The sequence below is a fragment of the Eptesicus fuscus genome, chromosome 13 (assembly GCF_027574615.1).
Source record: "Eptesicus fuscus isolate TK198812 chromosome 13, DD_ASM_mEF_20220401, whole genome shotgun sequence".
Lineage (NCBI taxonomy): Eukaryota > Metazoa > Chordata > Mammalia > Chiroptera > Vespertilionidae > Eptesicus > Eptesicus fuscus.
Window position 1 is genome coordinate 42,258,630 of NC_072485.1, and position 27,920 is coordinate 42,286,549.

The window sequence follows — 27,920 nt, forward strand, 5'->3', positions numbered from 1 at the left end:
GAGATAAAAATACAATAAAATCTGGTCATCAACAACAAGATAAAATTTGGGGGCATTATGCTAAGTGAAAAAAGTCAAGTCAGACAAAAAAATACAAATGCAACATGGTCTCACTTATATGTAGAATCTAAAAAAAAAGACAATAAATAATGAACTCATAGATAGAGAACAGATCGGTGGTTGCTAGAGGTGGGGGAATAGGCGAAACAGGTAAAGGGGGGGGGGTTCAAAAACTGCAAACTTCTGGTTATAAGTCATATGGATATAATGTACAGCATAGTGACTAAAGTTAATACTGTATTGCATATTTGAAAGTTGCTAAGAGAGTAAATCATAAAAGTTCTCATCACAAGAAAAAGAAAATTTGTAACTATGCATGGTGACAGGTATTAACTGGACTTACTGTGGTGATCATTTCCCAATACATATAAATTGAATCATTATGTTGTATATTTGAAACTAATATAATTATACCTTTAAAAAGTCAGCTTAGCCCTGGCCAGGTAGCACAATTGGTTAGAGGGTTGTCCCAATATGCCAACATTGTAGGTGCGATCCCTGATCAGAGCACATATAAGCAACCAATGAATGCATAAATAAGTGGAACAACAAATTGATGCTTCTCTCAAATCAATTTTTAAAAAATGTTTTTATTCATTTTTGAGAGAAAGAGGGGGGGGGGGAGGGGAGAGGGAGAGAGAGGAACGGAGAGGGATAGAGTAGAAACATCGATGAGAGGGAAACATCATCTATTGGTTCCCTCCTGCACATCCCTACTGCGGTTCGAGCACACAACCAGGAATTGAACCTGTGACCTCTTGGTTCCTGGGTTGACACTCAACCACTGAACCACACTGGCCGGGCTCTCTCAAATCAGTTTTTAAAAATAAGCTTAAAAAAGATGTCTAGGACAGTTAAAGGAGCTATTTGTATACAAAAGCAGCATAGAAGAGCCACCGATTTATTGCTAAGCACCATCTTATCAATACCCAAAGGATCTTCATCCTCTTTAAATCTATTCCATTCATTCAGAAATTCAGACATTATCATAGAGTCATTTAAACTTGTCCATAATTATTTACCAAGAAAACGAGCTGATAACTCTAAAGAATAACTGAAGGATCTGGCAACACCAATTAATTGTAGCAGATATCCCAACCTTTAACAGTGTGGATTAATCACTACCAGACTGAAGCACAATCCCATACTGAATAGCGTGTAAATGACAATAACATAATGATGGCCCCAAATCTTGGTATAACCTTATTCCATTTCCAGATTTGTTATAGGACTTATTTCTAAATCACATGATTATCTCTGCCCACAAAATCAAAGTTGACAAACTTCCCAAGAAAATAGGAAAATCAAAGAAAGCTTTATTTAGACCTGGATCTCTTGAGGGCAATACTGAAGTAAGTTCCTCCAAGAGTATAACAAAACTTGCCACCCTGCAACCTCCATCAGACTTACAAATTACAGGGAATCCTTCCTCTTAGGGCCCCAATTATTCATTCTTTAATTCATTTAACAAACTTTTAGTGAGCACCTACTAATTGCCAGGCACTTGGTCAACATTAGTGATTTTAAAAAAAAAAAGGGCAATTCAAATTCAGCAAGTAAGCTGTTGGGACAAATCAGATAATGATGAGACCTTCCATTTTCAAATCACTGAACATGAGTAAAAACAAAAAATCTCCAAATAAACCCCAAATCTGCAATCCCTGAATAACATCAAATACATTTCAGAAGTCTAGCCTATTTTATCAAGTACAGCCTACACAAACACTAAGTCAGATAGAAGTAACATTTGATTTTGTGCTACAGAAAAAAATATGACCCTAGCTGGTTTGGCTCAATGGATATAGTGTCGGCCTGCGGACTGAAGGGCCTGGGTTCAATTCCCATCAAGGGCACAGGCCCGGGTTGCAGCAACGATCTACAGTAGGGGGCGTGCAGGAGGCAGCCAATCAATGGTTCTTTCTCATCATTGATGTTTCTATCTCTCTCTCCCTCCCTCTCAGAAATCAATAAAAATATATTTTAAAAATAAATAAAACCATTTAATACTTAAAAAAAAAAAAGTATGCATTTTCAAAGGGAGCAAAAGTGGTTCTTGGGAGGGCTAAAATGGTCTTGAATGGCTCCTTGGGGAAGAGTGATAACCTTTTAATGGATGATTAAGATAGTCCCTTTCTCCAATATGTTACAAGATTATTTAAAAACTCACTGAGCCCTGGCTGGTGTGGCTCAGTTGGTTGGAGTGTCATACAATAAATCAAAAGGTGGTGGGTTCAATTTTCATTCAGAGTGTGTAAGGGAGGCAACTGATCAATGTTTCTCACATTGATGTTTCTCCGTTCCTCTCTGAAATCAATTTTTTAAAAAACTCACTGAAAAACAATGTGACTACTGATCTATGGCAAATAACCATGTCTTTGCACTCCCGTCCCACTAGATATCCAGCACCTAATGATGTATCTGAAAACCTTAGCAAATAGTATTTAAACAACTATTTCATTTGGTGATAAAATGAACTTTCCATTATCTGATTTAACACAATAATGTTGAATTTGTTTGAAAATTTAATTTGGTAGTTATGGGAGGCATTTAACATAATACTGTATGTTTCCTTTAAACAAGTTTTAATTTTTCCAAAGAATAGTTTAGGGCTTGTTTTGTCAATTATTGTTCAATCTTATTTGAATTTTCAGAATCTTTTACAATGAACATGTAATAAAAAATAAAGCTTTTTGCAACTATAACTAAAAATCCACAATATCAAAAAGGACTCAAATCACCAAATCTCAAAAAATAACAAAAACAAAAAACATTTAAAACAAGAATCATGAAATTCTTGTTTCTATGCACTACTTCCCTGTTTGAAACCTGGCCTAACAGAATGTATTATCTCAACCAAGTTTGTTTCATTTGTGGTTTCTCAACTACTGATTCAAAAAATTAATCCAGAGAAAATGATGTGTCCTAATTTTGAAAAAAATCTATCTCCATTAGAGAACCAACTTTCTGCAAAGTACTGCTGCATGTGCTGAATGGCCCATTTTATCAAAAGTAGAGTTCAAACATATATGAATGAGGAAAGGCAATTGAATATCTCTTGTATCTCAACCCATGTCCATGATTTTAAATCTTTCTCTCTTGTACTGACATCGAGCTATGGCTTACCTGAGAATTTTTAAATATTCCCAATCATATGAATCAGGAGAATGATGTGTGGTATAGTCAGTGTAACTTTAAGAGAGCCAAACCTGCTTTTTATATGTACCAAAATTGGAAGTGTTTGTATTGGTTCCTAAAGTCAGGGTTGGTTTGTTACCAAAGAGCCCGCCACTGGTTGTACCAAATGAAGGAGCACTGGTTGTGCTGGTTCCAAATGTAGTAAGCTTGTTATTGCCAAACAGGGTCTAAAAAGAACAGAATATAGGAAAATTTGTTAGTATAAAAAACAGTAAATAGAGGTTAACTCGGATATGCGGAATTGGGTGTGAAGTAAAGAAGAGAAATCATTTTTATAAAAAAGATAAAAGGAGCCCTGGCCGGTTTGGCTCAGTGGATAAAGCGTCGGCCTGCAGACTGAAGGGTCCTGGGTTCAATTCCGGTCAAGGGCACATGCCCGGGTTGTGTGCTGGATTCCCAGTGAGTGCGGGGGGAGGGCAGCGGGTGGGCAGCATGCAGGAGGCAGCAGATCCATGGTTCTCTTTCATTATTGATGTTTCTATCTCTCTCCCTCTCCCTTCCCCTCTTAAATCAATAAAAATGTATTTTTTAAAAAAAGATAAGAGGAGGATGAATAAAGACTAGCAGAGCCCTAGCTGGTTTGGCTCAGTGGATAGAGCGTCGGTCGGTGGACAGAAAGGTCCCAGGTTCGATTCCAGTTAAGAGCACATGCCTGGGTTGTGGGCTTGATCCCCAGTGGGGGGCATGCAGGAGGCAACTGATCAATGATTGTCTCTCATCATTGATGTTTCTATCTCTCTCTCCCTCCTCCTTCCTCTCTAAAATCAATAAAAAAATATTTTAAAAAATATATATTGAAAAAAAGAAGACTAGCAGAAAAGTAAACTAGTCTGAGCAACATTAACATTATGAATACAGCCTCAGAAGTTAATGGAAACCCCTCAGCAAACAAGATTTCAGAGAGGCAAAGAAAAATAATACAGGAATCAAATATATATTTTTTAAACCTGGTAACAGAAATGTATCATGTATTTAATTAGACAGTAGAAACAATTACAAATAATTTAAGCATTCTATAAGTGAACCTTCAAAACATTAAGAGAAAGAAATCAGTCACATTATATGATTCCATTATATGAAATGACCAAAATAGGTAAATCCATAGAGAGAAAGCAGGCCTCAAGTAATTGGCGGCAATGAGAAGTGATGAGTATGAGGTTCCTTTTTAGGGTGATAAATATGTTCTAAAATTGACTGTGGTGATAATTTCACATTCGGTGACTATAATAAAAGCCACTGAATTGTAAACTTTAAAAGGGTAAATTGTATGGTACGTAGATTATATCTCAATAAGGTTATTTAAAAATAACTTTCTGAGGCATTATATAATTTTCACAATTTTCTCACCTCAACTAGCTAACCAAACAAAGTTAAGAAATAACAGATTCCAATCTCTATAAAATCAGAACAACATGTTTTAGAGATTTTTTTAAAGTTACCCACACAATATGTTTAAAGCTTTTTATAATGGGTATAATACAGATTGACTACTTCATACTGATTCTCATACAGTTTAAGTGGTAATCAAGAATTTACTATTGTTTTTAGGTCAAGCACATTCTAAAATTGTAATTTAATTAAATAACAAGGAAAATAATTCAGTTAAGCCTCCAGCAACGAGAACTGTAAAAACACCAACAATTAACAATTTTATCAATACCAAAAATATTTAATTCTCAAATATCACATCAACTTGTCACCTAAAACAGGTCAGAACAAAAAGTTAAAAATTACCTGATTTAAGAATGAAAGCATCTCAATTTTGACTCAACAATTTAAATTAAAAAATTAGAGGGTAGTTTCCTATCAAAAGTAAGCTGCACAAAAGCATTGAGGTAAAGAAGTTTAAAAAAGAACTTACTATTTGAAAAGTAACCTATTTAAGTTACCTAATAACTTTTCAGTATCAAATCACATAATATACTCAATAAAATACTTGAAAGACAGTCAAATCGTTTTTAGAAATTCCTTTAACAGATTTAGACACCTCTTCATATTATAATCAAATGTAAAAACCCACCGAACCAACAGCACCAAATCCAGTATTGGTCTGCCCAAAGAGACCTGTTCCTGTTCCAAATGCTGTCCCAGTGCTGGTGTTTGTAGCTGTCCCAAAAAGACCTCCCGGCTGCGAGGCTTGGGTTACTCCAAATAAACCCTGCAAAAAGTAACCTAGATTAAAAGATGTCCTACAGTAGTCAGTTTAAGAGTCTTTCTTAAATTAGTAATAGTTGACTTTTTTAAAGTTTATGTGGTTAAGTACTGTCTTTAACACTCTACATAGAGCATTTCTTCACAACAACCCTAAAAAGCTGGGTCATTTTCCAAAAGAAAATAAACCTCAGAGCAGTCAAAATTTGACCAATATGTCACAGCTACTGAGTGGCAGAACCAAATTTCAAATAAGCAAAGCTTGTATCATCCAATGTTTAAGATATTTTACTTATGCATTAGTTTACAAAAGAAAATTACTGTACTAATGGACTATTGTTGAGGTGACAACTTAAAGTAGTGTTTTTAAACAGTTTCATTGAGACATAATTTGCATATCATAAAATTTACTCATTTATAGAAGACTATTTAATGGTTTTATGCAACCACCCTCACTCTCTAAATTTAGAACACTTTTATAAAAAGAAACCCCAGGGCCCAGCTGGTGTGGCTCAATGGTTGAGCATCGACCTACTAACCAGGAGGTCACAGTTTGTTTCCGGGTCAGGGTACATGCCTGGTTTGCAGGCTCGATCCCTAGTAGGGGGCGTGCAGGAGGCAGCAGATCAATTATTGATGTTTCTATCTTATCTCTCCCTCTCTCCTCTCTGAAATCAATAAAAAAATATATTTTTTAAAAAACCCCACACCCATTAGCAGTTACTGCCCTCCCACTCCTAGATAACCAATCACTAATCTACCTTCTGTTTCCATGGATTTGTCCATCCTGAACATTTCATATAAAGGAATGATAAAAAATGTGGTGTTTTGTGAATGGCTTCTTTCACTTAGCATGTGTAAAGGTCCATCTATGTTGTAGAATATCAGAGTACTTCACCCCATATTATCCTAATAAAAGGGTAATATGCAAATAGACCGAACAACCAATCAAAGCATAATATGCTAATGACATGCCAAGGATGCTCAACCGCTCGCTTGACATGCACTGACCACCAGGGGGCAGATGCTCTGACTGGTAGGTTAGTTTGCTGCTGGGGTCCGGCCAATTGAGACTGAGCAAGATGGGCCAGACACGCCCTGGAACCCTCCTGCAGTCCCTCCCCAGCCCAATCATGCACCGGTGGGGTCCTTCAGCCAGGCCTGTGCCCTCTCGCAATTTGGGACTCCTCAGGGAATGTTAGAGAGCTGGTTTCAGCCCGATTCCACAGGTCACTCCCCTTGGAAGGGTGCCAGATGCAGGGCTCACGGCTGGCGAGCGCTGCTGCGGCAGTGAGGGCCTCTCTGAGCCCACGGCAGGCACAGTGGGGCCAGGATGAACAGGAGCAGCAGGTAGGAGCTGCAGGCTGCGTTGGACTGTGGGTTTAGGCCCGATACCAGCAGGCCACCCAGAGGGATCCCACCCGTGCACGAATTCGTGCACCGGGCCTCTAGTTATCTATATTTATAAAAAGCCAGTGACTGGAACGCCAGAACTACTGGTCGCTATGATGCCCACTGCAGTGGCCAATCAGCCCATCAGGGACGGGGCCAGCTGGCCAACCTCCCATGTCCCCGCCACCCCACACCCCACCCCCGTCCGACCCCCATCAGCCCCTATTGGGGTGGGCCAGCTGGACCTCAGCCGTGCATGAATTTGTGCAATGGGCCTCTATAGTTAAATAATATTCTAGAGTGTGAGTGTGTGAGAGTGTGTGCATGTATATATCACACTTATTTATCCATTCAGCATTGATGGACATTTGGGTTTTTCCACCTTTTGGCTAGTATAAAAGTGCTGCTATGATACAAGTTCGTGTACAAGCCTTTTGTTGTTTTAAATATGTTTTTATTGACTTTTAGAGAGAGGGAGAGAGAGAAAAATCGATGACACAGAAAGATCGATCGGCTGCCTCCTGCACGCCCCCTACAGGGGATTGAGCCTGCAGCCTGGGCATGTGAGACCTCTTGGTACATGGAACAATGCTCAACCTACCAAACCACACTGGCTGGGCTATGAACAAGTTTTTATGTTTTCATTTCTCTTGGAGAAATACCAAGGTGTACAGCTTGGTGTTTATTCATGGTATATATGGTAACTCTGTTTAACATTTTTAGGAAGCACCAAACTGTTTTTCAAAGTGGTTGCATATATGAGGGTTCCAAATTCTTGAAAATACTTATTACTGTCTTTTTGTTTATATCCTTCAAAAGTAAGATATCATTTTGAAGTGGTATCTCATTGTGGTTTTGATATGCATTTTCATGATGACTACTGATGTTATCTTTTAATCTACTTATTAACCATTTGTATATCATCTTTGCAGAACAGTCTAATCAAGTCTTTAGCCCATTTATTTTACTTTGGGCACTTTAAAAAAGTTGTTTTGTTACTGAATTATAAGCATTCTTTACACATTCTAGATGCAAGTCATTTATAAGATATATGACTTGTGCCGAAACCGGTTTGGCTCAGTGGATAGAGCGTCGGTCTGCGGACTGGAGGGTCCCAGGTTCGATTCCGGTCAAGGGCATGTACCTTGGTTGCGGGCACATCCCCCGGTGGGGGGTGTGCAGGAGGCAGCTGGTCGATGTCTCTCTCTCATCGATGTTTCTAGCTCTCTATCCCTCTCCCTTCCTCTCTGTGAAAAATCAATAAAATATATTAAAAAAAAATAGTAAAAAAAAAAAAAAGATATATGACTTGCAAATATTTTCTCCCATCTTCAGGCATTCTTTCTGTTTTCGTGCTGATAAACCTTCGATCCACAAAGTTTTTAATTTTGATAAAGCCCAATTGATTTTTTTCTTTTGCTGCTTTTGATGTTAAATCTAAGGAACCATTGCCTAACTTATTTTCCTCTAAGAGTTTTATATTTTAGCTCTTATATTTAAGAATTTAATCTATTTCCAGTTAATTATTTTTATTGATTTCAGAGATAAAGGGAGAGGAAGAGAGAGATAGAAACATCAATGATGAGAATCATTGATCGCCTGCCTCCTGCAACCCCCCTACTGGGGATCGAGCCTGCAACCTGGACATGTGTCCTTGACTGGAATTGAACCTGGGACCCTTCAGTCCGCAAGCCGCAAGCTCTATCCACTGAGCCAAACCAGTTAGGGCTATTTTTAGTTAATTTTTATAGTTACAACAATGGTGAGAAGAAAGTACAACTTCATTCTTTTTGCACATGAAAAATTAGTTTTCCCAGCACGATTTGTTGAAAAGATTATTTTTTCCTCACTATAGTACCTTGGTACTCTTAATAAAAGTCAACTGTTGATCAACCAAAGGACTTGTATGCATGCATATAAGCCTAACCAATGGACACAGACACCAGGGGGGTGAGTGGGAGGCAGGGGCCAATGGGAGAATAAGGACACATATGTAATACCTTAATCAATAAAGAAAAATAAAGTCAACTGTCTATAAATGTGAGGGTTTATTTCTGGACTCTCAATTCTATTTCACTGATCTATGTGTATAATATTATGCCTGTACCACACTGTGTTTTTAAGAAAATATTTTTATTGATTTCAGAGAAGGGAGAGGGAGAGAGAAAAACATCAATCACTGACCTGCTGCCTCCTGCTCGCCCCTTACTGAGAATCGAGCCTGCAACCCAGCCATGTGCCCTGATCAGGAATCGAACCCCTACCTGTTTTCCAAGCTTCCTTCTTTTTCAATACTGTTTTGGCTATGCTAGGTTCCTTTCTATTCCTTGTTGATTGTTTATATCGTGAAACTGTATCAAACACTTTTTCTGCACCTAGTGAGGTGATCATGTGAATTTTGTCCTTTATTCTATTTCTATGGCTTATTATACTGTCACTGGAGGCCTGGTGCAAAAAATTCACGCACTCGGGGGTGTCCCTCAGCCTGGTCTGCACCCTCTCGCAGTCTGGGAGCCCTCGGGGGATGTCCGACTGACGGCTTAGGCCCGCTCCCCTTAGGGAGCGGGCCTAAGCCGTCAGTCGGACATTGTTAGTGCTGCCACGGAGGCAGAAGAGGCTCCCGCCACTGCCACTGTGCTAGCCAACCATGAGCCCAGCTTCTGGCTGAGCAGCACTCCCCCTATGGGATCGGGCTGAAACCTGCTCTCCAAAATCCCCGGAGGGGTCCCGGATTGCAAGAGGGCACAGGCCAGACTGAGGGTCCCCACTGGTACACAATCAGGGCCAGAAAGAGATGCGGGAGGTTGGCCAGCCGGGGAGGGACCGCAGGAGGGCTCCAGGGCGTGTCCGTTCCATCTCACTTAGTCCCAAATGGCCGAACCCTGCAGCAAGCTAACCTACCGGTCAGACCATCTGCCCCCTGGTGGTCAGTGCATGTCATAGTGAGCGGTTGAGCGGCCTTAGCATATCATTAGCATATTACGCTTTGATTGGCTGAACGCCAACTGGTCAACTGGACACTTAGCATATTAGGCTTTTATTATGTAGGATATGTTGAACCAACTTTTCTGGGATAACTCCCACTTGGTCATGGTATATAATCCTTTTTAATATGCTGCTACGGTTTGCAAGTATTTTGATGATTTTTGGGGGTCTAGCTGTACTTATTTTTTCATCAGGCAGAGTATCTCTAAAACTCTGGACATATTTAAAAAATTAGGAGACAGACCTGGTAAATTCCAGGAATTCTAATAAAAAAGCATACCTTGAATTACCTTTAACATTACACTTTCCTAAAAGAGTCCCTAGATAAAAACTAGTAATGATGTAAGGACTTTCTCTTTTACTTTCTACACAGAAGCAGCATCTACCCAATATGGCTCTAAGATCTGGCTCTCCCTTTGTTTTAATTAACTCAACTTCTTTGCCTAACTCTGCTTACAGGAATAAACTAAAAGGACATTTTGAAATATAGCCAGTAATTTATAACTATTTTCTCCTACAATCTACAGAATGGGTGGAGTCAATGCCCTAAAGTGTAGCTTCCAGATGACAAATTGTAGCACACCCAGCTGCTCTTAGTGATAAGAAGATATGCTCAGAAAAGATAAGTGACTTGCTCCACAGCCTCTCAACGAGTACAGAGTAGAGCCTGAAGTAGAATCTAGATATTAATTATTCAACTATTTCGCTCTCTTCCCATTACTACATACCATCAATGCTTAAGAAATGTACTACAGGTAGAACTTGCTTTGACATGATAAAAGCCTCATTACTTAGCTCTATAAATAACACCTGGAGTTACCAGGTATCCCAGTTAATAATGCGGATTTTTTCAATAGATGGAGTTACACGTTGATATATATGCAATAAATATGTATGCTATTTTGTGGTATTGACAAAAAGCTTCAAAACTTCATATGTCAAATTTGCTGAAGGTGTTAATATCACAGATATTTTTACGCTTAAAAAATGTCGAATTTCATGCCAAAAAAAGAGCATTTACAGGAAGTTTCAATTCATTACTTTTATTTTTAAGAAAAGTGCTACTGAAAGTTATCGTATACTTTGGGAAGCTTATGGTGAACATGCTCCATCTCAAGATACTTGTGAACGCTGGTTTAAATGCTTTAAAAGCGATGATGATTTCGAGGTTAAAGACAAAGAATATCCAGGTCAACCGAAAAGTTTGAAGACCAACAATTACAAGCATTATTGGATGAAGATGCGTGTCAAACTCAAAATAACTTGCAGAAAGAGTAAATGTTGCTCAGGAAACAATTTCCCATCGTTTACAAGCAATGGGAAAGATTTTAAAGGAAGGAAAATGGGTGACACAATAACTGAACGAAAGACAAATGGAAAACCGAAAAGTTATCAGTAAAATGTTGCTTCAATGGCACAAAAGAAAGTCTTTTTTGCATTGAATTATGACTGGCGATGAAAAGTGGATTTAGCCCTGACCGGTTTGGCTCAGTGGATAGAGCGTTGGCCTTCGGTCTCAAGGATCCCAGGTTCGATTCTGGTCAGGGGCATGTGCCTTGGTCGCAGGCACATACCCAGTGGGGAGTGTGCAGGAGGCAGATGATTGATGTTTCTCTCTCATCGATGTTTCTGGTTCTCTATCCCTCTCCCTTCCTCTCTGTGAAAAATCGATGAAATATATTTTAAAAAAAAAAGAAAAGTGGATTTGAAAATCCCAAACACACAAAATCATGGGTTGATCCAGGTCAACCATCAACATCGACTCAAGGCCAAATCGCTTCAGAAAGAAGACAATGCTCTGCATTTGGTAGGATCAGGAAGGTGTGGTGTATTATGAGCTTCTAAAACCAGGTGAAACCATTAATACTGATCACTACCAAAAACAAATAATCAACTTGAACCATGCTTTGATTGTAAAATGACCAGAATGTTCCAGAAGACACAGCAAAGTAATTTTGCTTCATGATGATGCACCATCACACACTTCAAAACCAGTTAAAGACACATATTCACCAGACCTTGCTCCTTCAGATTACCACTTGCTCCGATCGATGGCACATGCACTTTCTAAGCAGCACTTTAAAATGTACAAAGAAGTGGAAAATTGGGTCTCTGAATGATTTGCCTCAAAACAAGAAAAGTTCTATTGGGATAGTATGCACAAATAACCTGAAAGATGGGGGAAATGTGTAGCTAGCGATGGACATTATTTTGAATAAAGCACTTTTGATGTTTCTCTTGAAATTATAATGTTTACTTTGATTACAAAATCCGCATTACTAACCGGTACACCTGGTATTTAAGAGCCTGTTTTCTTACCATGGTGTTGGTGCTCGGCTGTCCTAGGGTGCTGGTATTACCAAAGGAAAAGCCAGTGTTCTGGGTGGTTGTGGCCTGGGCAAATGGTTTGTTGAAGAGGCTGGTAGTTTGCTGATTCTGTTGGCCAAAGAGACCACCTGCATTTGTTCCAAATCCAGTCGTACCTTTCAGGAAATAGAAATAAAGAAAAGGAAAAATAAATGGAGGGCAAAAAACCCCCAACCTCAACAGTCTTATTACATGGAGTACATATCTCTATTGCCTGACTCAAACTGAATAACTGTTTCATTTTCTATCCTTTCACCTAACTCCAGATTTCCTTCAGACTTTCTTTTTCTTTTTTTAATTTAATAAATATTTATTCTTCAGATTATTACAATTGTTCCTCTTTTTCCCCCCCATAGCTCCCTTCCACCCGGTTCCCACCCCACCCTCTGCCCTTACCTCCCCACCACTGTCCTCATCCATAGGTGTATGATTTTTGTCCAGTCTCTTCCCACACCTCCCACACCCCTTTCCCCCAGAGAATTTTCAGTCCACTCCCTTTCTATGCCCTGATTCTATTATATTCACCAGTTTATTCTGTTCATCAGATTTTTTATTCACTTGATTTGTAGATTCACTTGATAGACATGTATTTGTTGTTCATAATTTTTATCTTTACCTTTTTCTTCTTCTTCCTCTTCTTAAAGAATACCTTTCAGCATTTCATATAATACTGGTTTGGTGGTGATGAACTCCTTTAGCTTTTTCTTATCTGTGAAGCTCTTTATCTGACCTTCAATTCTGAATGATAGCTTTGCTGGGTAGAGTAATCTTGGTTGTAGGTTCTTGCTATTAATCACTTTGAATATTTCTTGCCACTCCCATCTGGCCTGCATAGTTTCTGTTGAAAAATCAGCTGACAGTCGTATGGGTGCTCCCTTGTAGGTAACTAACTGTTTTTCTCTTGCTGCTTTTAATATTCTCTGTCTTTTGCTCTTGGCATTTTAATTATGATGTATCTTGGTGTGGTTCTCTTTGGATTCCTTTTGTTTGGAGTTCTGTGAGCTTCCTGGACTTGTAAGTCTATTTCTTTCACCATGTGGGGGAAGTTTTCTGTCATTATTTCTTCAAATAGGTTTTCAGTATCTTGCTCTCTCTTCTTCTGGCACTCCCATAATTTGGATGTTGGTACGCTTGAGGTTGTCCCAGAGTCTCCTTTCACTATCTTTATATTTTTGGATTCTTTTTGCTTTTTGCTTTTCCAGTTGAGTGTTTTTTGCTTCTTTGTATTTCAAATCTTTGACTTGATTCTTGGGGTCCTCTAGTCTGCTGTTAGGTATCTATATATTTTTTATTTCAGTCAGTGTATATTTAATTTCTAGTTGGTCCTTTTTCATAACCTCAAGGGTCTCGCTAAATTTATCGGCCTTTTCTAGGAAATTCTCAAAAAACCTTATAACCGTGGTTTTGAACTCTATATCCAGTCATTTGTTTTCCTCCATTTCTTTCATTTGTGATCTGTTTCTTTGTCTCCGCATTTTGGCTGCTTCCCTGAGTTGGTAGAGTAGCTTTGTGTGGTAGGTGTCCTCTAGGGCCCAGTGGCTCAGCCTCCCCAGTTACCTGAGGTGGACGCTCTTGGTGCACCCCTTTGTGGACTGTGTGCTCAGCCCTGTTGTAGTTAAGTCTTGATTGTTGTTGGCATCACTGGGAGGAATTGACCTCCAGGCCAATTGGCTGTGAGGATCAGCTGTGTCTACGCTAGGAGAACTTCTGTGCTGGAGTTACTCTTATGAGACAGGACTTGCAAAATTGCAAAAGCCTCTGTGCTCAGCTTGGATGGGGCGGAGTTTCAGGGCTTAGCAGACAGCCTTCGTTTCCTGTCAGCCCTGCCCTATGAGGCCCCTGGGTCTCAGTGTCCCTCAGTAATCACTGCAAGCACCTCTGAGAGAAAGCCACCCTCGAGTTTCGCCTGCTGCCAGACAGTCCAGTTTCTCCCCGAATGAGTCGGGGTTCCCAGAAACTCGCCCGGAACTGGAGTTCAGCGCATTCGGGAGCTTCCATCTTCCTCTCGCTTTAGAAAGCCAGCCGCGCACTCAGCCGCCTGTGCATTCAGCAGTCAGTCCTCTCTGCGCGTGCACGCCTCCGGACCTCTGCCTTCTGAAGCTCCTGAGTGTCAGTGTGCTTTCTCTTTTGCTGACAGTCCAGATTCCCCCTGAATAAGTCTGGTTTCCCAGAGTCTCGCCCGGGACTGGAGTTCAGCGCAGTCGGGAGCAGACTTTAATTTTTACAATAATACGGACTCTAAGTGATCTTCCTTCTTGAGCCCATAACTTTCTTCTATATTAGAAGACAGCATGCTACATTCGAAGTCTATGTGTGCATTTTAACCTTGTTATACTAAGTTTTTCTTTAGAACAGAGGCTTTCTCTTTATAACAATATATTCAGCATAGGATTGTGACATGATAATACTCAAAGAATATGTGGCTAAACGAAATCACAGAATACCAAGACTGAAGAGAATGTTATATGCCACTTAAAATGTGTTTATTAGTGTATTTTTTGGGTGTGTGTATAGATCCCTCTAGAAATCTATGAAAAGTCTAACTTTTGCTATTTTTCCAGAGGCAAACTGGTGGCTTAGGGATGGGAAGAAAAGCTATTTGGTTATAAATACTTTTTAAAAATTAGTTCATAAACTTTATATCATGTAGGTGTATTACCTTTGCAAAATATATTTATAAGGTAATTTAGTAATCATCCTAGACTTCTTTCACACCTCACATCAAATCAATCTATTAGCAAATCCCACTAGTTCTATAGTCAAATTGACATTCTTACCATCTCCATAGCACCATTCTCATTCAAGCCACATCATCTCTCATGTAGATACAGCACTAGCTTTTTTAACTGATTTGTTTCCACCCATGTCCCCTTACAATCCACTCTTAATATAGCAGCTATCAGAATAATCCTTCACTCACAATCATATGACTTCTCTTTCATGGCTTCCCAACTCAAATAAAAATTCAAATCTTGACACTGGCCCACAAAGTCCTTCAAAATACTGTCCCTATATTCCCCAGTACTTCCCCTTGTCTTTCCTCTTTGGCAAAAACATAGATTTTTAGATTTATAGTTTCCTCTAGATGGAATGTTCTTCCCCCAGAAATCTGTACAGCTTTATGCCTCACCTTCTTCAGCTAGGTGGCTGCTCAAATGTTACCTCATCAGCCCTAGCGGATATGGCTCAGTGGGCTATAACGTTGGCCCTGTTTACAGGCTCAATCCCGGACCCTGGTCAGGGTGCATGTGGGAGGCAACCAATCGATGTGTCTCTTTCACATATATGTTTCTTTCTATCTGTCTCTCCCTTTCCCTTCCACTCTCTCTAAAAATCAATAAACCGGCCAGTTTGCTCAGTAGTTGAGCTTCGACCTATGAACCAGGTCATGGTTCAATTCCTTGTCAGGGCACATGCCTGGGTTGTGGGTTCGATCCCCTGTATGGGGCATGCAGAAGGCAGCTGATCAATGATTTTCTCTCACTGTCTCTCTCTCTCCCTCTCTCTCTCTTCTCTCTCTCTCTTTCTCTCTCACACTCTCTCTCCCTCTCCCTTCCTCTCTATGAAATAAATAATCTATTAAAAAATAAAATCAATGCAAAAATATACCTGGGTGAGGACTAACAACAAAAAATGTTACTTCATCAGTAAAGCCCTTTTTAACCATCTTCATTTAAAACTGTATGCCTCCCCACCTCCCCGAAAACACCAGGCCCTCCTCATTCCTTCAGCATCCCTGAATTATTTTTCTTCATAGCACTTATGACGTTATTTTTAGTTATGGTTTACTTTTAGTTGTCTGTCCCTCCTCAATATAGCCCAATATGATGTCAATTGCTTACTAGTTCCAAAGGCTGTTTTGTTCTGACCATATGCAAAGCCTGAATTAGTAGTGGAGGAGCTGAAGAGTCCTGTTGCACTAGACGTGGCTGGAGAAGGCCCAAACAAGCCAGTTGTGGTACCTGCTCCCACCTGGTTCTGAGGGCCTTTCCGGTTCGCCTGATAATCCTCTAAACGAAGTTCCTAGAGGGAAAACATATTTCCAATCTTACTATGCAGTCAAAAATTTATTTTAGGACACTAACACCTGAATTTAGAATTTAAGTTCCATGGTCACACAAAAACCATGACTAGAAAACAGAAAACTACAAATGACATTAATTTATTATCATTACAGAAAACATTCTCAATAATGTATAATGGACATTAAAATCTATACCATTTTTTCCATAAAACTAGACCAAAGAATCAACCCATCTTAATCTTAATTTTCTTTTATAAACAATAACTTTTTTAATAGAAAATTTTATTCAACATACAACATTTTCCAGCAAAAAGGCAATATAAAAGAGTTGGTGTACTCTGCTACTACAGAAACAAACAAAAAATACTGGAAAAGGATGAAAATAAGTGTGATTGGTGATTCTATTTTACTGCACTCAAAACTAGACATGCAGGCAGCATTAACTCCAAAATAAAAGGTCAGGACTTTTTACAGAGTTAACAGCATACTAACCACTAATGAGCATGCCCTCTTTGCTAAAAGGCGCTCCTTTTTTTGTTGTTCCACCTGTCCCATTTTAAGGAAATTTTATTCATAATTTGTTCACCTGCATGTATGAACTCTTACGATCATTAAGTTTGCCAAGAGGCAGCATAGTACACATACCTCAATTATATTTAACAGTGTTACATTTCCATTTAATAAAAAGACCCCAGAACGTCTGTCAGACTGTATTCAGTGCATCCCCTTTGCAAATGGGCTGCACAACAATAGCTGACAGAAGTGAGATCAATTTATTAAAAAGACCCAGGTAGCCCTGGCTGATTTGGTTCAGTGGATAGAGTGCTGGCCTGCGGACTAAAGGGTCCCGGGTTCGGTTCCTGCCAGGGTCAGGTTGTGGGCTCGATCCCCAGTGGGGGGCATGCAGGAGGCAGCCGATCGATGATTCCCTCTCATCATTGATATTTCTGTCTCTCCTCTCTCTCTGTGTGTGTGAAATCAACAAATTTAAAAAAAAAATTTTTTTTAAATTTTTAAAAGATCCAGGTAGCAGCTGAAACCGGTCCCACCTTTTGACATTTACTCAGAAAATCCTGAGCTTTCCAAACAGTGTTAGGTCCCTCTGCACAGACTCCCACAGCACTCTGCACTTCTTCATAGCACTCATCATATTTCTAATCATTTGTTTAAAAAATCTATCTTTCTCGCTGAAACTGGTTTGGCTCAGTGCATAGAGCGTTGGCCTGTGGACTCAAGGGTCCCGGGTTCGATTCCGGTCAAGGGCGTGTGCCTTGGTTTCGGGAACATCCCAGTAGGGGGTGTGCAAGAGGCAGCTGATTGATGTTTCTCTCTCATCGATGTTTCTAACTCTCTATCCCTCTCTCTTCCTCTAGGTAAAAAATCAATAAAATATATTTTAAAAAAATTCAGGTAGCACCATGGCTGGATGGCTCGGTTGGAGCATCGTCCAGTGCACCAAGAGGTTGCAGGTTTCATCCCCGGAGGCAACCGATTGATGTCTCTCTCTCTCTCTAAAAATCAATTAAAACATATCCTCCAGTGAGGATTAAAAAAACAAACAAACAAACAAAAGAAAAACAGGCAGCTTATGAGAGATCTGAGAATAATACTTTCTTTCAGTACAATGCTTTTCATTATTTAGTATAATAATCTTGTCTACTCCCACTCCAAATGTAAAAATCAGCAGATTAAAAGATGAAGGATTCTGGAGAGTTCGGAAAATTTAAGGAAAGAAGGAATAAAGTTTAGTAGTTTTGTCTCACAAGTCATGATGTTTCTGCACTCTCCAAAAAAGTAAATGCAGTTAGGATGTAGGAAGAAGCAACAGCTACAATCAGGGATAATCAAAATGTACAAAGAACTACACAGCAACAAGAATAAACTAACTTCATGCAACAACATGGACGATCTCAATGTAAAAGGAAACTTAAGAGCACATAATGTAAGATTTCATCTTTAAATGCAAAAATAGGCAAAATATGGGTATTCAGGTTAGCGTTTACCTTTAGAAGGAGAAGATTGTGACTGGGGGGTTGGGCACAAAGGGGGCCCTCAAGGGTGCTCGTAATGCTGTGTCTTTAGATCCTGGTTACATGAGTGTAGTTTACTCGGTGAAAGCTTACTATGTTGTAAACTTACAACTTTGCATAAGTTTATTAAAAACACACACATGGCCTGGCTGGTATTGCTAAGTGGTTAGAGCGACAGCCCACACACCGAAGGTCGAGGGTTTGATCCCTGACCCTGGTCTTGGCAAGAAGCAACCAACTGATGTGTGTCTCCCCGCCACCCGACCCCCTGTCTCCCTCCCTCCCTCCCTCCCTCCCTCCCTTTCCACTCTAAGAACCAGTGGAAAAAATACCTTCAGGTGAGGATTAACAAAAACAAATAAATAAAAACACACACATGTACTCCAGACACACACTGTCCAGTATAGTGTGGGCAACATCCGATCAGAATACACTATTAATAGAATTATGCCCGTACATACAATCTGAATATTATTCCTGCCTAAAACAATACACATCTATAAATAGTACGTTAATTTAAAAAATTGTTAGTTTTTTACATAAACCTAATGTGAATCGCTTGATCCTAAAAATAATAAAAAACATTTTCAAAAGCAGCTCTCCAATAGAATCAAAAGGTTAGGTTGATATTCTGTATTGCATTTTACTGACCTCTAGTGACTTGCTTTCATATTCTTTCATAGCAGTGATACACTGGTGCTTGGTACTGATGTTAGTACTAACTCCAGCTTTAACCATTGTATCCGTACCAGTTAGAGGCTGCAACAGAAGATAAAAGCAAATTTGAAAGTCTAAAGCAGATGTATAAAACCAGGCTTGATATCCCTATTCTCACAGACACAATTCTGCAACCACTGAACCCTATAACTAAGTCCATTAGGTCTTTTACTAATGAGACGGTTCCAAGGATGCTTGACTAAATACACTGCATGTCTGTTCTCTCCATACATCAATCTCAATAATAGTTATCACAAACCCAGAAATTAATCCCATAACCCAGTGGTCGGCATACTGTGGCTCACGAGCCACATGCAGCTCTTTGGCCCCTTGAGTTTTTAGCAAAGGCCAGCTTAGGAGTACCCTAATTAAGTTAATAACAATGTACCTACCTATATAGTTTAAGTTTTAAAAAATTTGACTCTCAAAAGAAATTTCAATCGTACTGTTGATATTTGGCTCTGTTGACTAATGAGTTTGCCGACCACTGCCATAACCAAACCATCTAATTATCTACTAAAAGGTATTTAATATTATATAGGAAAACTTTATCCACTTTATCCAATATACACATTTAAACCTCTATTTCTGAGATGGACCTCTTTCTCTGCTCTGAAATGTTTGCTTTATAACTATTATTGCATTTAACAAATATGGAAGCCTGATTCCCCCTGGCCCCTATAATCATCTGAGGAAAAAGACACAAGTAACTAAAGATTCTTACTTGTATCAGTTTTCTCAATTATTGTACTTTCTGAGACAACACATAGTATTTCTATCATTTGTATTTACTTTTATTTTAAATTAAGAATTCTAAATTCAGTACTGTTATCAATTTACCACATTGCCTGAGAAATTTCTTTCTGAACTTTTGACAAGCCCTATTTTTGCCAGATTGCCATTAGGCTAACTGCCTCAAGCCTATCCTAAGTATCTTCCAACCAATCACATCAAGTGGTATTCCATATATTTTTATAAACAATAGCTTCCCTTCTAATCTTCTACCTAACTCCTCTCAAAAAAGCCAAAGAAAACAAAACTCTATTGCCCATTTTGCCATTTTACCAACAAAAGCTTTATTTTTAACTAGCACACAATATTGATGAGTGATTCTATGTATCTCCTTGAAGAGGTCTTATTTTCCTACAGTTTGCCCCATATTCCTTATCTCTATAAAGAATGTTTGACCATTCAAAGGCCAAATTATGAACACAGTAAGTACTAGTACAAATTCAACCTTATGTTACCTGTTATAATCAACCTTGTGAATACAAATTTGACTGGGGTAAATATAATTCAAATATGCATTATAATCTAGATTTGTATTTTAAGACCTTTCCTTTCTACTATACAACTAGTTACAGATTTTGTTCTTAGCACATCTTTTGGGAAGAATGAGAGTAAGCTTTGCATAATTCGAAAGAGAAAAAACTTTATGATTCATTCTGCAAATATACAAATGGGAGAGAAGTTCCACAAAAGTTGAAAGAAAATACTTACATTAAATTTAATAGTAGTCCCAGTGGGAGCAGCTGTAAAACTACTGGGCCCAAAAAGGGAGCCAGATGTGCTTCCAAAAGGATTGGAGGTGGTATTTGTAGTTCCAAAAAGTCCCCCACTGCTAGTACTTGTTCCAAAATCTATAATGGATAGAAAAATTAGATGGTGACAGTAAAGAATGTAAGAACCTGTAAGGTATCTTGAAATTGAACTGTGGCACTAGAACAGCAGTACTTTCACAACCTCAAATTTTCTCTTTCAAATTTCTTTTTCACTAGCAGGTATTTCATACACACACACACACACACACACACACACACACACACACACACACAATTCTAAGCTCACAACTCTGAAGTGACACAAAATCTGAATCCTATATTCAACTAAGTTTCCAAGAAGCCCTACTTGGGTAAAATTTAAATACAAGTTAAAAGAAGGGCGTAACAGATAATTAGCATAATCCTCTTATTATAGAAAAATTACTAGGCATGCTGATCATTTTATAGAAAATAGATCCTCTCATTACCTTACTTTTCCAAAAGGATCATTTTTAAAATTAAGTGGAGAAAAATAAAAACTAAGTGAATTTAACTGTTCTCTAACGGGTATTTTTCAAAATATGAGAAATACTACTTCTAAAGAAGTTATCTATATAGAGCCAGAAATGTCAGCAAGTAATGGGAAGTTATCTGCCAATACTATTTAACATTAAGCGATATCCTAATTACCATGTTAAAAAGAAAGTGCTTTCTCAAGGGCAAATTATTTATTTTCTAAAAACATATACTAATCCATAAAGTGAATAGGTACATCTCTTTTGAATTAGTATGTTAGATTGCATTTTACATTGTCATAGTTAAATATTTCAACATCCCCACAAAAGCTTTCCCTTTGTAAAAAAAAATACTGGTAGTTTGGTAACTTAGTCATTCTGCCATTTGCCTGTGCTGGGAACAGCATCAACTCACAGGCCACGTTTATTCAACTAAAGTGCTGTGTGGAGAAACATCCCCAGATCACATTTAGATTACAACAGAAAGAAGCCATCAATTAAAAATATCTGCCATGGGCAAGAAAGTAAGGAATAAACATGTCATGGCCAGTTTTTGTCACTGCTGCTCTAGTCTCTCTCCAGATCAAATGTGAAACGGAGACAAGAAAAAGGTGCCCATGCCACACAATACTGTTGACTACACACATTCCTCCTCATAATTCTCCTGTCTGAACACTTACGACACCACTCTAACCTGGCTTTTCATCCCATCTCTGGTCATTCTATTATTATCAGGTGCCTCTACCTTCGAATATCCCTTAAATACTAATGCTTCTCCGATTTCCATTCTTGAAGAGATGTACATCCCCCCTCCCTCCCTTTCTAATCTATTAAACTTTCAATACATTTTGAAGTTTTCTTCTCCCTCTGTTTCTGTCATCTTGTGGGGGAAAAAGAAGAAGTTGAGCACAGGGAAAAGGAGAAGAAAAAACACATTCAATGGGAAATCTGATTGTTAAATGTAGATGTCCAATGATGTTCTACTTACTCCCAAAGCCAGTTGGCTTATTTTGTGCAAAGGCATTGTTTTGGGATGAGAAAAGACTAGTCCCTGTGCTTGCAGCTCCAAACAAGCTATTTGATGTTCCTGTTGATGTGCCAAACCCAAAACCGGTGCTTGTGGAGGTAGCTGGCTGGCTAAATGAACTGGAACCAAATAATCCTCCTGGGAGATGGAAGGGGGTAAAAAACAGTTATACAGACATATTAGAGGCACTTTGTGAAGTCCTATATTAGCTATAAATAAGTCAACTCTATTCCAAATAAAACCCCTACCTGGTTTGGTCTGTGAATTTCCAAATAGGCCTCCAGTATTGTTACTAGAACCAAATGCAGATGTTCCAAATGCCCCTCCACTAGTAGTGCCAAAGCCAGTATCTGAAAAAAATCAAATCCAGGGTTAAAATAAGATCTAAATCAGGTGACAATATAAAAACTAATATTGATATTTCTTAATATTCTACATTTGGATAGCACCATTGATCTAATAATTTTTTAAATTTATTATTGAAAGTATTAGAGATGTCCTCCCATTTTCCCCCCTCCATCTAGCCCTCCCCCACCCCCAGCCTTCCCCACACTATTGTATGTCTATGGGTATGCATATAGCATATCCAGTAACTGCCACGATATTTTGAATTTAATTAAAAAAGGTCTGCCGCTTGCATCTATAGACGCTTATGGCAGTTAACTTGTTAAATGTTCTTTAGTTAATCTCTTCCTGTCCCCCGTCTAAACAATTTTTTAATTGTTTAATTTTTTAAAAATTCCATCAGACTAATTATAACGCTAAAATTAAGCCACAGACATTTTTTTCCCATTGTCCCCAGGTAAAGTAAGAAAACAAGGTGAAAAGGTGTGACTTCAATAGGTAGGTTAAAAAAAAGCGGGGGGGGGGGGGGGGAGAGGAAGTGCCAAGGTAACTAGTGACTGAGTTACATAGTTACATACAAAAGTAAAATCATCAAAATGAAAGTGTTAAAATTCTCTTCACACATCATTTACTTCTGAGTCAATGGGATGAACGGTCCTTAATTTTCTAGAGAACATCAGAATGACCTGGGAAGTGTTTTCAAAATACATTATGTTCAGATTCCAACCCCCAAGATCCTAATTCATAATTCTATAATGGGAAATATGTACTTTGAGGGGAAAAAGGTGACTCTTAGGAACATTCTTAATTTAAAAACCAAGGAAATGTTCTCTATCATTTTTATTAAGCATGATTGAGGTGTGTAGTTATGCTTTTTAAAAATCCTCAAAAAAGCCGAAACCGGTTTGGCTCAATGGATAGAGCATCGGTCTGCAGACTGAAGGGTCCCAGGTTCGATTCCGGTCAAGGGCATGTACATTGGCTGTGGGCACATCCCTGGTAGGGGGTGTGCAGGAGGCAGCTGGTCAATGATTCTCTCTCATCGATGTTTCTACCTCTCTATCCCTCTCCCTTCTTCTCTGTAAAAAATCAATAAAATAAAATAAAAATAATAAAAATAATAATAATAAAATATATATTTTAAAAAAATCCTCAAAAAATTAAGAATAGAACTACTATATGAACCAGCAATTCTTCCTCTGTTAAGTTATTTGAAGAGTATGAAAACACTAATTTGAAAAGATATATGCACTCCTATGTTCATTGCAGTATTATTTACAATAGCCGAGGTATGGAAATAACCTAAGTGTCAATGGATGGATGAATGGATAAAGATGTGAGATATACATTTAAAAAAATGAAATATTGCCATTTGAGAAATTATGAATGGAGCTTTAGGGTATTAAACTAAGTGAAATTAGACCAAAAAAAAGGGACAAAAATTGTATGGTTTCATTCATGTGTAATATAAAACAAAAACAACAAATGAATAAACAAGATAAAACAAAACCACTCAGATACAGACAACAGATTGGTGATTAGCAGAGGGGGTGGGGGTGTGAGGGGAAGACTAAAGTTAAGGAGGTCAAATGTATGGGAACAGAAACTAGACTTTTGGTAGTGAGCATGCTATGTGTACAGAGATCATACCTGAAACTTATGTTATTAACCAATATTGCCTCAAAAAAACAAACAAACCAACAGCCCAGCTGGCATGGCTCAGTGGTTGAACGTTGACCTATGAGCCAGGAGGTCACAGTTCAATTCCTGGTCAAGGGCACATGCCCAAGTTGCAGGCTTGATCCCTAGTGTGGGGTGTGCAGGAAGCAGCCGATCAATAATTCTCTCTCATCATGGATGTTTCTATCTCTCCCTCTCCCTTTCTCTCTGAAATCAATAAAAATATTAAAAACAAAAAAAAACAAAAACAAAAAAACCCCACAATACACAAGAAATTATTTTAACAAAACGTTTTTAAACGAGTGAATTGCTATAGGAAGCTAATGTCAGGTACAAGGGTGGGGAGGGGAGTGAGCTCAGGAAGGCTGGTGGGAATTAGGGGCTTCGACATTTTAACAGTTCTGTTTCTGAATATCACATCTTTTTCATATAGTAAATCTCAGAGCAGTTATTCAATAATTGCATTAGGCTTCAATATTTAACAAGTTATTTCCTGGTCTGAAAATTAGAAACAAACTAACTTTCTGCTAAAAGGACCAATAAAGCCCTGGCCGGTTTGGCTCAGTGGATAGAGCAAACACCCGTGGACTGAAGGGTCCTGGGTTCAATTCCTCTCAAGGCCACGTGCCTGGGTTGTGGGCTCAATCCCCAGTTGGGGGTGTGCAGGAGACAGCCTATCAACGATTCTCTCTCATCATTAATGTTTCTAGCTCTCTCCCTCTCCCTTCCTCTCTGAAATCAATCAAAATATATTAAAAAAAGAAAAAAAATTTTAAGTAATGAAAGGGCTAATATAAAAATATTTTAAGTACCTATTGATGATCAGAAAGCCATAAAAATTCAGAATTTATTTCTATATTCTTAGAAAATTTTCACAAGATCTTATCCTGATTTCTTCTAAAAGATTGTTATAAAAACCAAAGTATAAATAAAATTCTTCTCTAAAGCCATCAAAGTGGATGTGTTCTTAATAAGAATAGCTTAAGATCCCCTCCCCCCGCCTTTTTTTTTTTACTTACTCTGCCCAAATGTTGAAGTTGTGCCAAAGCCACCTGTACCACCCCCAAAGGGTGTTCCAAATGACTTATTAAACATCTTCAAAATGAGTCTGCTTCAGAATGCTGGAAAGAAGAAAAAAATTATCATTTATAATTATCACCACAGAATACAATATAATTATTTCAGAAAATACATCAGGCCATATAAATTCCCTTAGACCTGTTCACAAATTGTAGCATAATGCTCACCACTCTCATTCAATATCCTATAACTTTGTATGATAAATTAGACCTTGAAAAATTGGGCCGAATAACACAAAGTGAAGTTAAAGTTCAGATCCCACCAAAACCATCCCTTTAAAACAATGTTTTTTAACCTTCTATAAACCTAAGCCTACCCTTTTAATGACGATTTCAGGTCCATGGTGCCAGATTTTGACATGCTCATCTAGAAGGTTATGCACAATTCCCATAAAAAATTACAGTGATATTCTGCTATCCTAACCACCTGAGAAGCAAAATGTTTGTCAAGGTTTATTTTCCATAGTTTGCATTACAAAAATTTTCCCCCTCTTTTTTTTGTATATAAAAGGGAGAGAGGGAGGAGGAAAGAGGGAGAGAGATAGAGACACATCGATTGGTTGCTTTCAGCACCCGCCCCTACTGGGGTTGGGAATTGAACCTGCAATTCAGGTACATACCCTTAACCAGGAATAGAACCATTGAGCCATACCGGCAAGGGCTTATTTGTATTTTCTGACAGGTACTATGATTTTCCTATGATGTACACATAATTCAGGTTTTTTCTTCTAGTAAAATCATGCCTTGTTCATATAATAAAATTAAATATCTTTTCTTTGTTCCAGTGTCCCATTAGTACTTAAACACCTGAAACACTTTGTGCAACATTGGAAAAGATGAAGCTGTCTTTAAATATCTAATGCTTTTATAGAAATTAACATTCTGTTCCCTAAACTCTCCTAGAAAAATATTTCCACACTGAGTTTCCAACATCTAGGAATTTAATAACTCCTTTGATTAAACAAAGCTCACTGAAACCAGTAGTCTAAGATGGCTAGGGCTGCTACATCAGAATCACTGGCAAGCTTTTCAAAATACGCACACCCCCGCCCCCCCATTCTAGAAATAATTGAATCAGTCCTGGCTGGTCAAGGCCACATATTTGGGATGCAGGTTTGTTCCCCAGCCCCAGTTGGGTGTGTGTGGGAGGCAACCAATCCATGTGTTTCTCTCACATCAATGTTTTTTTCCTTCCCTCCTTTGCTTTCACTCTCTCTGGAAATTGATGGAAAAAATATCCTCGGTGAGGATAAAAAAAGGTTTTTTGGATTTTTAATAATCTTATCTAATATAGAAAACTAGATTCACACATATATTTCAAAAGAGATTTTAAGTAGTAATAACATATTCTGTGAAACACCTCACAGTTTATAAGCTCTTGTATATTGTCTCAACAAACCTGAAAGGATATTATGCTTTATTTACCACCTGCATTTTACAGATGAGAAAACAGAATCAGGTGTTTAGCAAGCTTCCCAAAGTTAAAGTTTAACCTATTTCTGACTTCCCATGGATTCCCTCAATCCTAGGAAGGAATATACTAAGCAACAAGAAAGAACATATGTAGTATTAAGGCAATTTATCTATTCCAGACACAAGAACAAGAGACAATGCAGAGACCAAATCCTATTTACCAGTAGACTGCTGAAAGAAAAGCATCTCACTCAAAATCAGCCTATCTTTTTGGTTCTGGCAAGGATGAGCTTGGCTTAGTCTCAACCCTGACCATATTGAGATTCTAAGTGTGTGTGTGTGTGTGTGTGTGTGTGTGTGTGTGTGTGTGTGTGTTTTAATTATTACCACCTTAGCCAATTTGGCTCAGTGGATAAGAGGGTCGGCCTGTGGACTGAAGGGCTCCAGGTTTGATCCCCCAACCCCTGCCAGTTCACTCGGGGGTGGGGGGGGGGGGGCGGGAGGGTGCTAGAAGTAACCGATCAATATGTCTCTCTCACATCAATATTTCTCTCTGTGTGTGTGTCTCCCGCTCCCTTCCACTCTCTCTTAAAATCAATGGAAAAATATCCCCAGGTGAGGATTTAAAAAAAAATTACCATGGAAGCAAACCAAGATTTTAAAAACTGCCTCATATCTTGGTTGCAGGTTCCATTCCTGGCCCCAATCAGGGATTGTGCAGGAAGCAACAAACGGATGTGTCTCACGTATATGTTTCTTTCTCTTTCTCCCTTTCACTCTCTCTAAAAATCAATGGGGTCCCAGGCCCGGGTGAGGCCACGCGCCCCTGGGTCTGGGTGAAGCTGGATCCCGGGTCCGGGTGAGGCCGTATGCCCCTGGATCCGGGTGAGGCTGGGTCCCGGGCCCGGGTGAGGCCACGTGCCCCTGGGTCTGGGTGAGGCTGGGTCCCGGGTCCGGGTGAGGCCGCGCGCACCTAGGTCCGGGTAAGGCCATGCGCTCCTGGGTCTGGGAGAGGCCACGCGCCCCTGGGTCCGGGTGAAGCCGTGTGCCCCTGGATCCGGGTGAGGCTGGGTCCTGGGTCTGGGTGAGGCCACGCGCCCCTGGGTCCGGGTGAGGCCACGTGCCCCTGGGTCTGGGTGAAACCGTGCCCCTGGGTCCGGCCGAGACCAAACCAGAGGGAGTCGGACCTGCATTACCACCACTTGTCCACCATCCAGAGCTGAGGGGTCAGTGCCGACATGTACACATAAGGAACTGGTGGACATTGAAATTGGGTCTCAAAAGAACTGTTGGTCCAGAAAGAAACTCACTACAGATGGATTCATTTGCCTGTCAGCATAACTATTATTGCTAGTCTCACATTCAGTTCGTATAAGTATATCTCTAGTGACACATGATC

General features: G+C 39.1%; 1 protein-coding gene across 6 annotated transcripts in view; it reads right to left on the reverse strand.

The window, feature by feature from the left end:
• The window catches only part of NUP98 (nucleoporin 98 and 96 precursor), a 103,851-nt gene that overhangs the window by 65,410 nt on the left and 10,521 nt on the right, over positions 1-27,920 (reverse strand). For 2 of the 6 annotated variants that reach the window (XR_008558014.1, XM_054725605.1), the window contains exons 2-10: positions 25,049-25,150; positions 22,253-22,354; positions 21,966-22,142; positions 20,422-20,561; positions 18,856-18,963; positions 15,993-16,173; positions 12,103-12,266; positions 5,276-5,413; positions 3,284-3,422 (exon numbers count right to left, since the gene is read on the reverse strand). Coding sequence is in view for 5 of the 6 variants with exons in the window: in XM_054725605.1 (XP_054581580.1) it covers positions 3,284-3,422; positions 5,276-5,413; positions 12,103-12,266; positions 15,993-16,173; positions 18,856-18,963; positions 20,422-20,561; positions 21,966-22,142; positions 22,253-22,354; positions 25,049-25,124 (1,225 nt within the window). In the remaining variant the exon portion in view is untranslated. The remainder of the gene's footprint in view (positions 1-3,283; positions 3,423-5,275; positions 5,414-12,102; positions 12,267-15,992; positions 16,174-18,855; positions 18,964-20,421; positions 20,562-21,965; positions 22,143-22,252; positions 22,355-25,048; positions 25,151-27,920) is intronic. The other 4 variants (XM_054725609.1, XM_054725606.1, XM_054725607.1 and 1 more) reach the window with 3 other exon arrangements.